This window comes from Ornithorhynchus anatinus, chromosome 16, assembly GCF_004115215.2.
Source record: "Ornithorhynchus anatinus isolate Pmale09 chromosome 16, mOrnAna1.pri.v4, whole genome shotgun sequence".
Classification (NCBI taxonomy): domain Eukaryota; kingdom Metazoa; phylum Chordata; class Mammalia; order Monotremata; family Ornithorhynchidae; genus Ornithorhynchus; species Ornithorhynchus anatinus.
In genome coordinates, this window is record NC_041743.1 from 39,772,968 (window position 1) to 39,789,962 (window position 16,995).

A 16,995-nucleotide genomic window follows, 5' to 3' on the forward strand; every position below is an offset into this window, starting at 1 on the left:
GGAAAGGGGAAAAGGACAGGAACCCCTAAGTGGCCCTCCGGTTGGGGATGAAATTCTATTGCCAGAGAGATCCCCAGAAACTCCAAAAATCCAGGCCCGGCCCCTTTGGGAGTGTTACCACATGACTGTAGGGTTTTCACTTTCGAGGAATGGTCCAGTGGGCTGCTGGGGCTCGGAATTTCAGCGGCCCAGAGGGACTACTGCATGCGTGTGTGAGACAAGCCGGGCCCTTTCCTGGTCTGAAACCTTAAGATGGCAGGTGGGCGAGGGATCTAGGGAGCCATGTGATCCTGATTCCACCCAAAGCAGGTCCAGCTTGGGCTTACAGCCTTGGGATCCAAGAGACAGGCTCAGCATGTCCTGGGTTCGATCGGCAATCTTCCGCCTTATTTCATAAGTCTGCATACACTATAGTTGTATGAGTTTCCTTGAGCTCTCACCCCAGAGGGCATTACAGAATATCCTCCATGGAACAGTTGTTCGACAATGAAGGGGCCCACGGCTTACCAGGCTTGTCCTAAATGGCTTTGGTTTCTTTCAGCTAATGAACGCTGCACATTATTCACCCTGTCAAGCCTCCACTAGCTGGAACCAGGAAGCTTCTCTCCTTACATATACTAATGACTACCAGCACCACTGAGAAGATAAACATTCATCTTTGTAAGGATAAGAGCGTAATTTGGGGATCGTTTCTCTGTCGCCAAACTGTACATTCCAAGCGCTTAGTACAGTGCTCTGCACATAGGAAGCGCTCAAATACGACTGAATGAATAATTATATCATGCCCTCACCACCTCAGTGATCGTGGAGAGGAGAACAAGTTTCCACTAACTTAACCATACCATTAAATTCTCTATAGGTTTCCCTCACCAAGACAATTCTCATTCTGAGCTCAAACTCTATAGCTGAATATAAACTCACTCCTCCCAAATGCCTAACACTCTTCTCAAAGGACACAGCATCAACACTGCTTGTGCGATTTGGCAAGCTTTGTTCCCAGTTTCGGTCCTTGGCTAAAACATCGTTCCCTGCTTACAATACTAAGTGGTTTCCACCTCCCACACTAAAATGGGGCCATGAGAATTTGTCTGGGGAGCAGCGTCTGCTTCTCCATGGTTCTTGGTGGCAGTGAACCGAGTTCCATGGTGGGGAAGGAAGAGAATCCCGAGAATTATATTTTGTTTTCCGAGTCTGTCACCACCCCGGGGTGAGAGAGAATAGGGCACAGCCATCCCCCAAGCAACACACTCTCTTGGATCACCCCCAGATAATATCCTGGGCAAAACGTCTCTATTCCAAACTGCTTCCAATTTAATTTCACTCGATAAAATCACCACCACTGAGATGTGGGCCAGGGTTCTACGTACTGAAATCGGTGCCGGGTCACTGTTTATCTGGCACGCTGAAGGAAGGGACACTGGCCTCGACGGGATGACATCAACACAAGACGGGAAAAGGACATCATGTGATTCTTGCAGCTGGCCTTTGGTTCACTCTGGCACCAACATCCAATGAGAGCCCCATGAAATGAGTGTGCATTGCTATGAACACCAGGTAGAGGACCCAGAGTTGACCAATCTTCAGCTCATAAACCAAAACCCCAATCTGGCAGGGCTCTGCAGGGAACACCTCAACAGGTTAGTCCTACTTTAACAACTAAAGCCCTCAGAGAACCGCTCCATGCTTAAACCGAGCTGCTAAACGTACGATCCTGTTACAACCAAATCACCAGGGTAACTGAGAAGCAACGTGGCATAGTGGAGAGAGCATGGGCCTGGGAGTCAGAACGTAATGGGTTCTAATCCTGGCTCCACCGCTTGTCTGCTTTGTGATCGTGAGCATGTGACATCACTTCTCTGTGCCTCAGTGACCTCATCTGTAAAATGGGGGTTAACTGTGAGCCTCACGTGGGACAACCTGATTACCCTGTATCTACCCCAGCACTTAGAACAGTGCTTTGCTTAGCACATACCAACATTATTATTCTCTGTGCCTCAGTTACCTCATCTGTAAAATGGGGATTGAGACTATGAGCCCCACATGGGACTCTTGATCTGCCTTGATCTGCTTGTATCCACCTCAGCACTTAGTACAGTGCCTGGCACATAGTCAATGCCTAACAAATACCATTATTATTATTATTATTATTATGGCAACAGTCACTATATGGATACTTATTTCAATACTTTCAGACTGTGTTGCCTTGTTCTACAACTAATTAGAATCAATCAATGGAATTTATTGCGTGCTCACTGTATGCACAGCCCTCTAAGCGTTCAGGAGAGTTTAAGTCAACTGAGTTGGTAGGCACAATCCCTGCTCACAAGGAGCTCACAGTCTAAAGGGGGAGACAGAAATTGAAATCAATTACGGATACGAATTTAAGTGCTGGGGGCTGAGGATGGGGTGAATAGCAAGTGCTTAAAGGATAGATTCAAATCATCTCTGCCCAACTGTGGATGGACACTGATAGTTTGGGCAAGGTGAGTAAATCTACATGAATGTTTTACTAACCACAAATTTAAGGTTAATTATAACAGGATCAACAGTAGGGTGACGATCTGGAACTTGGCAAAAACCCTTTGCTATGAAGTCTCAGTATTACAGTACTTGTTATGAGACCTCATCTATAGCTTTCAGTTGCTCCATACAACCAGTTTTCAATTATCCCGGATAAGAGGAAATAGGAGAAATCCCTGGGCATCAGTTTATTCACCCATTTCCGGTGCAAATTTATGCATAATTTGTCAGGGGACTGTCTAGGTGTTTTCTTTCACACGTTTCATTTTCCATTTGCCACCCAAATCAAATGCACGTTCATGCTTTAAAGGTGCTAGGAGATATTCTCACATACCAGTTTCTACTTCCTGCTTTTGGAACGGTGGGAAAAACCTCAAATATGTCATCTTGGTATTGTACTTCAGAGTCCTAGTACGCCTCATCACATGGGCAAAGGAAAGCTTCAGGTGCTCAGTGACATTCTTTAGTTGAAAATATTTGGTGTTGAAGAACAGAAGGGTGTTCAAGAGGACTATTGGGGAGTATGCACCCAGCTGTTTACACTCCCATAAGTGCTCCTCTTCGATTCGTGAGAACATGTAACCTGAGCAAAGGAGAGAAGAACAAAACAGCACTCATTTAGCCCAATGAAACAAAACCCTAAAGACAGGATATAGTCACAATTCATTAGCTCTTAAATCTGGAGAGGGAAGAGGTCACAATTCCCTATTTAGAAAAAAGAAAAGAGAAACAAAGAAAATTAAATACATTAAAGCAAAGACTGCCTGGCAGCAAATAGAGAGGCCTCAGGGAAAGAGAGGAAGAGGATGATCAGGAAATCAAATTTCTGCTCTGAGGATTAGGCAAAAAGCAAGGGCTAATCCAATTGAATGGCCCCGGGGGCATCTCCAAGAAATTGAGCAGACTGACCACTAGCTGAGGTTAATATTGCTTGAAACTGTGTGGTCTTCCCTTAGTAAGCATCTATTAAAGATGGTCTGCTCTGAATTTAAAATGATGCTTTTGAAGTTAACATTGCTTCCTGACCACCTAGGACATCTTAAAAAGAGTTGAGGCCTTGCAAGGGGACTTAAAATTAATGCACCACTAGTTCATTGCAGAATTCTACTAGGCAGAGAACAATTCAATTCCTCTTTGTGGTTCAGTTAAGATTTTCATTTGTCTGAATGAGCTATTTTCCTTTTTGCTCCTCCACCCAAGCACACTTTGTCCAAAAGAGGGAGGAAGAATCTGATGCCCAGTTTCCAAGATTCGGGGGTAGTCAAGGGGAAGCTCGGCCTGGAAAAGAAGTGTCCCCTTCCTGGTGAAGGTTCAGTGGATAGGACACATTCATCCAACACAGTACTACGAAGGCACATTGTAAAAGAATCAAAATGAAAAGTAATCATTGTCCTACCATTAGGAAGTATTGTAGGCTCCCATATTTTCAAGAGTTTTGTAAGTTCAATCATAAACCTGGAATATGGCTCGGTAAAAATGTTATCTATTCTACCGTTCTCAAACAGGTACTATGAGAGAAAACAAAGGGAGACATGCATTTGTTGTTACATAGAAAAGAGTTGCCAAGCAAAAAGGTTTTTAAAATGAAAAAATACACTCAAAGTCCTCCCTTTAAAAAATCAGGCCTCAGTTGAAATCTGACCTTTCAGTTATGCTCTACTCCCAAGTACTTTTAAGGCCATTAAGACAAAATGGAAAGTCTAGGTCCATGGAGGCTCTCCAAATCTTGGGCTCTCAGCCCATTGGGCAAGGAAAGCCTTTTACCTTGCCTTTTACATACTGACTGGGTTGGATAAAAAAGGGGAAAACCACCACCCTGAAACAATGATAATCAGCACCACATGAAAGCCAATTCAGATAATCCTACTGTGCTCTGATAATTGTAATTAGAGATCATTCTCAAATCTGCAATGCTCAGAATATTTTTCTTCCATTTGTGAAGAACAATAACAATGCTCCACTCTTACCACCCCCCACCCCCAGTGCTAACCCATTCTCACTACTCTTTGGACAATGGGCCTCCAGAGGAAGAGGGACTCTGCCTGATCTGATTAGCCCAATGCTTAGCACAGTGCTTCATATACAGTAAGTGCTTAATAAATTCAGTATGTAATTTGCACCAATTTGGTTCTACTTCTGCAGCTTAAAGCAGAACTGAACCATGGGCAACTCCTGATCACCAAGGCAGTCTGAAAGAAGCAGTAGCAAATGATGAGAAACAGATATTTCTCTCCGGTAATTTAGACAAACGTGGCACTGAGTTGAAAACAACAGAGTTATTACATATACATGTATGTAGTATACACATATAATAATAAAAAAATGATACTATATTGTTAAGCACTTACTATTTGTCAAGAACTGATCTAAACACTGGGGTAGGTATTAGTTATCAATGTGGACAAAGTCCCTGTCCTGCATGGTGCTCACAGCCTAGGTAGGAAGGACTATCTTTTAATCCCCATTTTTACAGATGAGGAAACAGACACACAGAAGTTAAGTGACTTGCCCAAGGTCACACAGCAGACAAGTGGCGGAGCCAGGTTCACAACCTAGGTAGGACCTCTGACTTTCAGGCCTATGCTCTTTCCAGTAGGCCATGCTGCTTCTCCTAAAACACTCTCTCTATATATATATAAAAAATTAAATATTGAAATGGCATTTAAGCACTTATTTGTGCCAGGCACTGTACTAAGTGCTGGGGTAGATACAAGCTAATCAAGCAGATTCAAGCTAATCAGAGGGCTCACAGTTTTAACCCCCATTTTACAGATGAGGTAACTGAGGCCCAGAAAAATGAAGTGACTTTCCCACGGTCACTTCAGCAGAAAAGTGGCAGAGAACCCAGGTCCTCTGACTCCCTGCCCGTGCTCTTTCCACTAGGCCACCCTGCCTCAATTCCAAGCACCCAACAAAACAGAGAGGAGAATGATTAAAAAAAACCAGTTCTGACAAGCAAATGGATGTTGATTGAGTACTTAAAAGAAGAGGCTACACAGGCTGGGCTTGGTGGTACCAGAAGCTTAGGCTTCCAGTTAGTGGTTTCAGGTTTGACACCAAAAGTGAGCAGGAATTGAAAGTACTGGCTAATTAGGTATGCTCTGCTATTTGCGAGCCCTTGTAACCACATCCTATCAACAAATTCACTTTACCTTTTCTATCTCCCTAAATGAAGACCAATGGCATAACCAGTTCCCCACCCTTCCCCATTCCTATGAAAAAAACAAAACAAAACCACAAGAGCTCTGCTAAAGTAACTCTTCCAAATATCAGAGCAGTGACCTCTGTAGTATAACCCAATACCTGCTGAATTCCAAGGCACAAGTACAAGATGCTGTCTGGATCGTATTTTTCACCATTTGGCCTCCGAACCTCTTGGATAAACTGGCATAGACCCAAGCTTAACTCAGCGTATGTGCAAGAAAGAATATCTTCCTTTAGCTTCACAGGGCGAGCTGAGGGGTTGGAGAAGAGACAGGTCAATCTTCAACTCACAATGAGCATGAACTCTGACCACACTTTATCACGTAGCTAGAATTAGAAAATGGCTATAAGCAAAAACAAAAAAATCTCCCAGAGGTATTCTCAAACCATCTCATCAAAAGATTCCACTCTTTGGTACCTTTTAAATTTGTGTCAGATACTGCTTTACCTTCCCAATTATTAACTCAAGACTACAAAGCACGATCTAGTTCTTGGAGAAAAAAAAAAGAGTACTGTAATCTATACAGTAATTAACTATCACTGAAATCTGAATAAGGTTTTATGTCAGCAAATTAAACACAAGGTAGTACTACTATAATGGTAATATAGTACATTCCTTGAGAGAGAGAAAGCAAAAAAACAGAGAGAAGAGGGAGGGCTGGAAGGGACATACAAGGGGTAGGTTTTATAAATTAGTTTCACCTCTACAACTGGGCTCCGAGGATTCTTGAGATAGTGAATTATCTTGAATGCTTCCTATGGGCTCTGGACAAGAACTGGGTGTAGTATGCTAGACTCCTAACGAGGGAGGGAGGAATAGGGTTTAAATGGAAATTTGGCGGGGGGGGGGGGGGTTGAGAGGGGTAGTGGGAAGGAGAAAAAGAAGGGAATGAAGTGGAAATTTTAAAAATTTCCATGACCCACCACTGTCTCACTCTGGTCAGAACGACTCCACTTGGGTATTCAGTTCCTCTCAAAACAAGGGGGGCCTTGGATGGGCAAGTGTAGGCAAATGCGGTGGAGTGTGTTTACCTCCAAATTTCAGCTCCCCTTGCTCTTCTTGGGCATTTTTCCACTGAACCCAGTTCTTCCAGGCATTGACCCCGTACATGTACTTCAACGTCATCCCGGACACTGAGCAGCCTGGAAACGCTCCCTGAATGAGATTCCTGGGCTCCACAGACACTATCGACTTCTTCCTTCCCTGCAGAAAATCCAAGTCATGCCTAAGATAGCTTTCTATTCTAGATACTACTTAGCACGTCCCTCAAACAGAATTAGCTGCATTCACTGAACCTTCAAGCTGCCCTCTACTTGCCAAATTTCTCTACCAAATTTCTTCAGAGTAGGGAGGTAGTTATACCAAGCAGAGTAGCTCTCAAAACATGTTTGAGAGATTTCTTGAACTTGGTTAAAAATTCCACTGGGGAAAAAAAGGGGGATTATTACTAGAGTTCAATGCATGCAAATTTCCTTCACCGAAGGAAATGGCTAGTGGGGGAGATGGTAAGTTTCAGGAGGAATGACAGCTGGTGGGTAAGGAAAAATCCAACCACAGTAGTCTGGGCTACATAAAGCAATTTAACTGCAGAGCTACTGGAAGGAAGTCATGTCCGAGAAACTGACCCAGGGCAACGGTTTCTACTTACTCGTCGTTTGGGTTGTGGGAAGCCATCTCGGTGCCGCCGCCTAGCACGTGAGCGGGAGTGGATTCCTAGACCCTTAGTGATTGGGTCAAAGCTTTCTGTAGCCAACAGGAAACCACAATGAGAATTTAAAATTCCCAGCCAAAGAGGAGCTCAAGAGTATGAATGAGATCATTAATGGGTGTCTCACAATGGAAAAAACACTAGAAAAACTTATACAATTAAGAAACATAAGGTTACAATCTGACAGTGTAGGTGTGAAACCACGATAGTCCTATTTTGGAACTGAGAGACTAACAAATCCTCTGGGAATAAAAGTTCTTTACAATTGAGTGGATGGCTACCCAAAATGGATTTGTACGAGTGGGCAGCCTGTCAGGGATAGGGCCTGTCTTTTCACAGGTCTGCTTGCATGGCTGGGCAAGAGAGCCCCGTGCAGGCTCGGCCTGGCTCCCGGACTTCTGTTCAGGCTGAAATTCCACATCTCTGCCTGGCCTGCCTCGCTCCCCGACCCCACTCCCAAGTGGGCCCACCACACGTCAGGGATGGGGAATGCTTCCACGAGGGACAGCTGTTCCACTGGGGAGGTGGGACGAGCGCAGTTCCAGCAGGTGCCCGACCCTAGTCGGAGCCCGGGCTACTCTTAAGCTCAAACTTAAGGGCTCTATCAGTCCATGGGCCCTGAGCCTGAGGGACCAGATTGAGCTAGTAAAAAGCTAAGCCCAGTTCGATTCAGACAGTCCTAGCTAGCTACTCCTCCCACACGACGCCTCCCCCAACCCTCACATTTTGAGCAAGGGGGAGTTGGTGGGGCAGCTAGGGTGCCATTGATTCAATGACACTTTGGGCTGAATCAGAAGTCACCTGAGCCTCACTTCTGGAGGACGCTAGCATACCCTGGTATTGGTTCTGACCTTGCCTGCTGGTCGGAATACTAGAATACATCTCCCAGTACCGCAGGGGAAACGGAACCTGAAAGGCAAAGGTCCCTAGAAATGCTCTTGGATCAACTTGGGCTATGACCTGGGCTCATTTCCAGTCTGGCTGGCTTTCCGACTCTGTGGCTCAAGGCCAGGTTGGGTCCTGCTTGGTAGAGAGCGGCACCTCAAATAGTAACTCTTTAAAATGAAAATCATGTCGCCTTTGGCAGCATGGCCAGGATTTTAGCACCTAGAATACAAATACACGCATATACAGACCTGTTGGAAAATCTGCTTCTAGATCCTGTTCTGTGTCCCCTTTGGAGAACTGCTTCAATTCTGGATCTGCCTCCTGCATGGCATTTGATCGTAAAGCGTAATGATTCAGCTCCTCTTCCCAGCTGTGTGGAGTGGACACTGCCTCTGACTCTAGATCACCACTGTAAGTGCTGCCTTGGTCTGAAATTGGAAAGAGGAGTTTTACGCCAGGATGCCACAGGAAAGGCCATCTGGTGGCTAATTCAATTAATAGCTGAACTGCGAGGAACTAAAAATGCATGTTCAAGTACAGACCTTTTTCAAAAATCTTCGGGTCAAGGAAGAGCTCCTGCTCAGATGTTTGGGATCCTCAAGGAAAAACAAAAAATGCACTTTATAAACATGAGGGAATTTAAACACGCACTGTCACCTACATTCTAAATGTCATATTCCTTTATATCCTATAATGTGGGGGTCGAGTGTCGACAGAACCCACATTAAAGAAAACCTGCATTATCGTACAAAGGCCTTGACCGTTGCTGCAGGCATTGCATACATCACCTCCTCTGACAACGCAATCAGGTTCTTTCCAAGATAGATGCACGTTGTCGAAAGGACACTTCCTAATCCCCTACAGCGTTTTCTCCAAAATGCAGTGTGAAACCACATGTCCTGGAATCAATCCATTAATGATATTTATTGATCACTTACTCTGTGCAGAGCACTGCACTAAGTCCAAGGTATGAGGATGAACCAGGCCTGAAGGAGTTCTACCATCCTTTGTAGGCCAAAAAAGCCACTCGATGCTTCTATACACATTGTTGTCACTTGAGCGAGGGGAGTTCACACAACAATTTACTTAATTTCTAGGCAGAGTAACCGTTCAGTGATCTCACGCCAATTCACTTCTGCTCCAGACTATTCGGGCCAATTTTTCGGAAAAGATTTGTGCAACCTAATTACATTGTTGATTTTTAAAATCAGACTATAAGTTAAATCCTCAGGTGAGAAAATGATAAAACCCCAGTGCCTTGAAACTACATACAGAACATATAACTTAGCTGGTTGGAGGCCCAAAAAACTTGGCCTTTGAACTGTGTTTTTCAATCGTCTTTTTTCAGTGAGCCTGGCAGTTAAGGCAGATAATCAAGACGTCGCTACGCTCCTTATTACTGTTCTGGAGGAGTATCTGGTGCAGAAGACCTGATGTGCCAACTAGAGAGTCACAAAACAGCCAAACTTGGGGAATGATGCTCCCACGCCAGCAAGTAGCATTTATGAAGTAGCTTCATGCACATGGCATAAATTAACCTCTTTAGGAATTCAAGCTAAAGCTGATTCAGATGGAAGAACGCTCTGCAAGAAATATAACCTTTGGTATATAATCTGTTTCACTTGAGAAGCAGCAGGGCCTAGAGGGCTAGCATATAGTGGGACTCAGGAGGATCTGCAGCGTGGCTTAGTGGAAAGAGCACAGGCTTGGGAGTCAGAGGATGTGGGTTCTAATCCCAGCTCTGCCACTTGTCTGCTGTGTGACTTTCAGTGAGTCACTTAACTTCTCTGTGCCTCAGTTACCTCATCTGTAAAATGGGGATTAGGACTGTGAGCCCCACATGGCACAACCTGATTACCTTGTATCTACCCCAGCACTTAACAAATACCATAATTACTATTCTAATCCTAGCTCTGGTACTTTGCTGTGTGACCTTGGGCAAGTCACTTCACTTCTCTGTGCCCCAGTTACCTCATCTGTAAAATGGGGATTAAGGCTGTGAGCCCCGTGTAGGACATGGACTGTGTCGATCTGATGATCTTTCATCTACCCCATGCCTAGTACAGTGCATGGCACAGAGTAAGCACTTAACAAATGCCATTTAAAAGAAATATATAGGCAGCAGCTAATAAAGTCAGATAATCCTGTCACCCATTAAGTAAAGCTGCCAAATAAGATCAGAAACATGACAGCAGAGATGAAAAATTAATCCCAAATGACTCTCTCACTTTCTTTTTACTTTCAACTGCTGGCACCACAAAAGAAAAGCCTGGTCTCAGTGTTCTGTCTGTTGAGCCCAGCTTTCAAGGTCTCATCCGGAATTCAATGGGTAAGGGCACAGCCTGAGAAGGGTGTTTTCTAAAGTCACCTTTGGAAGAGGACAGAAATGCCAATATAAAACTAAACGTTCATAGTGAATCAAAATGTCACCCTAAAAGACTAACTTCAGGTCAGCAAATTTCCTGCTCTCGCCACCTTTCTAGAACCTGTCTTGACTTAGGTCTCAAAACAAACAGGATCCTTTTTATATCTAAGACATTCTGCAGCTGTTTCTTCTCTTGAGGTCAAAGTCGCTCCTATGGCACCACATTATGTGTTTTGAAAGGGACTCCAAATCCAAGGATGATAAATTCATAAGGAACAACTTTCCACGGAATCTGAAGACACTTAAATTGGGTTTCCCGATTCAGAAAAGGGGATTTGAAAATGACAAATCAATATACAAATCTAAATCACCTTCCTATAAGTTTAGAACAAGGCACTGTCACTTAATTTTCCTGACTTTACTGAGTAAAATTATGATTTCCCTGGTAACTTTTTAAGAACAATACCAACCTCCATGGGACAGGGTTTTTTCTTTTTCTTCATCTTCCGCAATCATTTCTGCCATCTGAAGGATGTCCGCTTCAAATGGATTTGTGGGAATCTTTTCCTTGATGTCCTGGATCGTTTCAATGATCTTCTCTGCACTGTCCAATGTTGTTGGGATAAGCATGGGAACGGGCATCTAGGTGCCCAAACAGAAGAAAGCACAGAATTAACAGACCCATCTGGTTTGTTGGGAAACAAAACTAGCTTTAAGTTAAATGACTTTGAGATGAAATGTGTATAGAAGAGGATGACAATTTCCTAATTTAATGTTTTCGATCCATTTCAAAAGAAAATCCAATCTGTATTTGATCCTTGTGCTGCTTAGAGCAATGTGATCACTAGTGAAAACAAGCCTGCTAATGATCTCTTCTACAGTTAATAATTATAAGAACTGTGGTTACATTAAGCACTTACTATATGTCAGGCATTGATCTAAGTGCTGGGGAAGATACAACACAATCAGTTCATAAACATTTTGAAAATGGGTCTGATCAGATAAGAGTATCCTGTGTGATAATAATCCCAAGCAATTGTGATCACAGCATTCTTGATCACTGTATTAAATATTATTGTACTTTTCCCCTCTCCCTTTCCAATCAGGTGAATTAAGAATCCCATTCCAATTGCAGGAACCACACAGTACAGGAAATCTCATTCAAATATTTCTTCGCAGGGGAAATAGCCCGGAATTGGGAGTCGGAAGACCTGGGTTCAAATCCCAGCTCTACCACTGGCCTATGTAACCCTAAGCAAATCACTTAATCTTCCTGAGTCTCAGTTTTCTCATCTGAAAAATAGGGACGAGATACCTGTTCTCCTTTCTTCTTGGACTGAGAGCCCCATGTGGGACTGGCGCTATCTAACCTGATCATCTTTTATGCATTTCAACACTCGGCACAGAGTAGGAACTTAATAAATACCATTTTAGAAAATACTTAGATGATCACTCACCGGAAGTGGAATCCCAAGTGGGATTGGTGCATACTGGGTATAAAGGTGCAGGGGTACAGGGACAAACACGGGCACCGGAATCGGAACCACAAGCATTTGTGGCTGAACTGGAGTATCTTCTAATTAAAAAAAATAAAAAATAAAAATACAAGGAGAGAGAAGGAAAGAAAATAAATTAATTTCACAGTAGTTCCCAGGGATTTTTTTTAAACAACCAAACCCATTAAAATATGAAGCTAAGGGACCCTCACAAATAGATTCCAATGAATGGAGAGTCTCCTGCACCTGTGTGCACACATGTATGTCTAATTTCCCATGAGATATCTATGTCTCAGGTAACCCAAAAGATTTCCCTGAAAAGAGATTTAATTTAGTGTATGCTGTTTAACTTTGTAAAGCAGGAACGAAGTTTCAAATGAGTTGATATGATGTGATCAAAGGACATCATATTCAAAGAATGACTAAATAGTTTTCTCATAAGATTATGTCAGTAACTTACTGCTTCACTTAAAAATTAAAAACAAACCAAGAAAAAACAAAATTCAAAACCTGAAAAACTCCAGGAACAAACCTGTTTGACATTCCTTGTTTTGTGTATGTGGTTTGCAAGAAGTGGCCTTGGTTTGGGTGATGGGCTTGCACAGTAACGCTTTGTTCTTTAAAAGCCGGGGAGGTTGGGAGGGTGGAAGTTTCAGAGCATCTGTCTGCGTACTTGCCTGATTAAAAATAGATCAAGAAACCATAGAGATGTTCAATATATCAACACTGACTACAGTCACTACTATAATTGGAAAGGGAAGACCAGATTAAAAGTTGCATGGACAACATTAGGTTAAACCTCCAGCAGTGAATTTCAGAGAAAACTTAATTCTCCAAAATGGTGAGGGAGGGGAAAAGGGAATCCTCTTTCAAAATGTCATTTTGACAATCACACATTTTCTTCAACATACCCATCAGCTTACTGAATAATAACGGTTTCAGCTTACTGAATGATAATAATAATAATGGTATTTAAGCATTGTGTGCTAAGCACTGTACTAAGCACTGGGGTAAATACATGGTCCCTGTCCCACATGGGGCTTACAATCTTAATCCCCATTTTACAGATGAGGAAATGGAGGCCTCAAAAAGCAAACTGACTTGCCCAAGGTCACACAGCAGACAAGTGTCAGAGCCAGGTTTAGAATCCAGATCCTCTGACTCCCAGGCATGTGCTCTTTCCACCAAGCCATGCTGCTGGGCATTAACAACAGTGCTAGGTGAATTCAACACTTTGGAATTTTCATTTGCTGAAAATGTGAATCAAAGAATTTAGCTCCATTTGCAGATAAGTACCAAGGGCAATTAGAAGTAATCCAGTCAACTAGAATAGCTTGACTGAGGCCAATATAAATGTCGCAAGATACAATGAAAAGGTCAAGAACATATGCTGAAGATCTGATGGGAATTTTTCTGACACAAGTGCCTACATTGCTTGACACCCTAATTTTCAGTGGTCTGGCTGAAAATATTGCACTAGTCTACTCAACATCCCCTTCAAAAAAAAGACAGATCCACTGAAAAGTCAATTCCTTCCAAAAGAGGGAATACATTCACATGCGAGGTACCTAGCTGAAGTGGAGAGCAGAGGGGTGGGGAAAATGTGGCTTGTGGGCCCAATTTGTTCCGGCTCCTGGCCAGTTGCTTCTGCCTATGATGGCTCCTACCTGGCTCTGAACCAGCACTGGTGCGGACCGCTACTCGCTCTGGCCATCCCGCCCCACCTCCAACCACCACCCGGACGCAGTAGGAAGGAGTTGGTGTGGCTCTGTAAATGACCTTCTGGCCAAAAATAACTAGCAGGGAAGCCATTTGGGGGACTTAGAAAACAAAACCAATTTGGTATGCAGAGGTAAGAAATGGAGTTCTTAATGAAATTGAAATCCTCTACAGGCTGAAGCATTCCCAGGGCCAGTCAGAGATACTAAGAAAATTTTGGATGGGTCTTCTATGCTAATGATTTCTGAAAGAAGCCAATATAGGGACATAAAGTCTGAAGGGTGAAATAGGATTGTCGATGTGCTTGGAGATTTATCAAGAATGTACTATGACAAGATTCAAAGGACGGAAGGAATGATTACGCCCAATCCGACTAACACAGTGCTTGGTACAAAAAAAGACACTTAAAAAAATTAAAACTTACATCGCCAATGATCTTTGCAGTTACAGTAGGAACAGCACCTGTACAATTAGAACATATATTTAAGCTTCTGCAACAAGTATCTTTCAGGTAGAAACAAATCCTGATACCGCTTGGGTCAGTAAGCACAAAGTCCCTGAAATGATGCAGGCACCGTCTCTGTGCTTCCCCAAGTGTATCTGTCAATCGCACACCTCCGGGGGCTCCAGCCGGTTGGCCGGAGGTCACGTCTTACCTTGTAAAACGTTGTTAGAATTAACCGTTGGCTGGGCAGCGGGAGCACTGGCCAGTGATACCACATTGGCTATGACTGGAGTTGAATCTTTCCTTAGAGAAGAAGGGGGGCCTGTTGAAGCAGCTGGCACCATGGAAACATTTACTGGTTGGGGGGGAAAAAAAAAGAGGGGTCTTGTGAACTGGACTGTACCTCAACAGTTGTTCCCCTACTGGAAGCGGTAACGCGACGGGATGAAGTGCGAACCCCTCCTCCTCTCCTTGGAATCCCGGAGATCTTAGGGGCCCTCGGTTCGAATGGGCTCGGTCCCTTTGCCACACATAAAGAGCAGTCCATGAGCACCCCTCCACGTCCTGGCAGGATGCTCAGAGACCCGGCCTCACTTGCAGCTATGCCCAATCAGAAAAAAACTGGGAAACAACCACGGTAGAAGACAGTGTTTGAACAGGAGTGCCTCTGTGAAAAATGCACCTTATGAATTTATCTGTAATTTATTTTAATGTCTGTCTACCCCTCTGAACTGTAATCTCCTTGTGGGCAGAGAACATGTCTACTAACCCAATCAATCAATCCAGCAATGATATTTATTGGGTGCTTACTATGTACAGAGCACTGTCCAAAGCGACTGGGAGAGTACGATACAACAGAGTTAGCAGGCATGTTCCCTGCCCAAAATGAGCTTACAATCTAAAGGGGGAGACAGACATTAATATAAATAGTTTATAATATATAAAGATATGTTCCTTAAATGCTGTGGGCTTGAGGGTGGGGTGAATATCAAATGCCCAAAGGTCACACAGATGCGGGGGAGGGGCTTAATCGAGGAAGGCACCTTGGAGATGTGACCTCTACTGTATTGTATTCTCCCGAGCACTTAGCACTGTGCTCTGTACACAGTAGATGCGCAATAAATAGGACTGATTGACTGAACACAAAAGCAACAATGCAAAAGTTAATCTGTGTCCTTTTTAGGCTGAAAAGTCTAGTTCTTGAACAACCCACACCTCAAGCTATTTAAAAAAAGAGTAGGTGGCCTTAGAGTTCACTATGTTTTGTTATTCATTCATTCATTCAATAGTATTTATTGAGTGAACTGCAAGCCTCTGTCACACTTTTTTCCTCTCAAACTTTTTTTTTACTTAAAAGTACTAAGAACCCCACAATGAAATTCACCACTCTAGCTGATTTGTGCAAATATTTCCAGCTTACCTGAAATGACTGTAGACAGACTGATTTATGGACGTTTTTAGCCTAATGTATTTTCTTAACTTTGCCTGAAGAAGAAAATGATTTGCATCTGTAGATTGGCCGTATTAACACAACTTTATATGTAAACCTCAGGTGTTGGGGGAAAAAATGCGCACACTGATTGTGAACTACACTTAGCTGCCCAGAGGTGGTACAGAGACCGAGGCTAGGGTTTTAAACTAAATCAGTCAATAAAAACTGATTAAATGACTGGGACTAGGGAGTTCGGAAAATTAGCCACAAGTTGATGATGATGCACACAACAGAACTGCTACATTCTAAAAAAAAAATCCCAGTAACAGTACAGATACAAAATTCGAAATTCCTATTCTACTTTACCTGCATTGTTTTGAGGTGGAGGAGGGTCAGAGATACTCTGCTGATTGCAGAACATCAATATACACAGCAGATTACAAAAATGTTTGATGTCTCCTCGCCATTTCATTGACTCACTGAGTTTGCCCTGTCGTTTACAACCATCACACTTGGCCATCTAAAGAAGAAATATAAGGTAAGGAGGGAAATAAGAAAACCATATTAGCTGGGTAAGTACATCCTAAACATTTGTAGCCTCGGCCTCACATGCACCAGTGAAAGAATCGCAAAACCAGGACCGGCCTGGAAAATGAGCCAGTCTAAAAGGCCTCAATTTTAACTATTTAAACCTCAGAATGAAAAAGTACCATAAAAACAATAAAGTTACAAATTAGAGACATAGGAAGTATAAAATCAGGCTGGAATATAGGACAGCAAAAGAAGTAGGATGGCCACAAACAAGATCTTCACTTGGTAAAAAAACAACCCCTAAATTCATATTTATTTTTTTCTAATACCAGATTTTATTGAAGAGGACCTGAATTCATTTGACTTACAGTTTTCAGGAACCAAATAATTCTTCAATACTTGAAGAATAAGGAAAAGAAAAAAAAGTTCCAAGTGTAAGCAACTTCTACCAAAACAAGGGTTTGAATTCTGTTTACCTGATAGAACAAAACCGTAAATTTGGACATGCACTCCTCACAACAGAACTCTTCCATCTTTCCCCCAAAATGGTTCTGTACCAGTTTGGGGGATGTCTGTAAACAGTAACTGCACATTTTACAGTGGTTTCCCCAGCGTTTCGCCAAGTCATGTTTATAGAGCAGTTTACAACCTAAAAACACAGAAGGGGAAATTGCCAAAATTTCATT

The 16,995-nt window shown here is 43.0% G+C and overlaps 1 protein-coding gene across 7 annotated transcripts in view; it reads right to left on the reverse strand.

The window, feature by feature from the left end:
- LOC100091671 (zinc finger MYM-type protein 4) overlaps nucleotides 1-16,995 on the reverse strand; it is a 62,636-nt gene that overhangs the window by 5,452 nt on the left and 40,189 nt on the right. For all 7 annotated transcript variants that reach the window (XR_005660931.1, XM_029081519.2, XM_029081517.2 and 4 more), the window contains 14 exons: nucleotides 16,786-16,958; nucleotides 16,145-16,298; nucleotides 14,558-14,701; nucleotides 14,326-14,363; nucleotides 12,715-12,859; nucleotides 12,144-12,262; nucleotides 11,157-11,328; nucleotides 8,864-8,917; nucleotides 8,570-8,749; nucleotides 7,374-7,468; nucleotides 6,757-6,928; nucleotides 5,824-5,975; nucleotides 3,917-4,028; nucleotides 2,855-3,103 (listed from right to left, as the gene is read on the reverse strand). Coding sequence is in view for 6 of the 7 variants with exons in the window: in XM_029081519.2 (XP_028937352.1) it covers nucleotides 2,855-3,103; nucleotides 3,917-4,028; nucleotides 5,824-5,975; nucleotides 6,757-6,928; nucleotides 7,374-7,468; nucleotides 8,570-8,749; nucleotides 8,864-8,917; nucleotides 11,157-11,328; nucleotides 12,144-12,262; nucleotides 12,715-12,859; nucleotides 14,326-14,363; nucleotides 14,558-14,701; nucleotides 16,145-16,298; nucleotides 16,786-16,958 (1,959 nt within the window). In the remaining variant the exon portion in view is untranslated. The remainder of the gene's footprint in view (nucleotides 1-2,854; nucleotides 3,104-3,916; nucleotides 4,029-5,823; nucleotides 5,976-6,756; nucleotides 6,929-7,373; nucleotides 7,469-8,569; nucleotides 8,750-8,863; nucleotides 8,918-11,156; nucleotides 11,329-12,143; nucleotides 12,263-12,714; nucleotides 12,860-14,325; nucleotides 14,364-14,557; nucleotides 14,702-16,144; nucleotides 16,299-16,785; nucleotides 16,959-16,995) is intronic.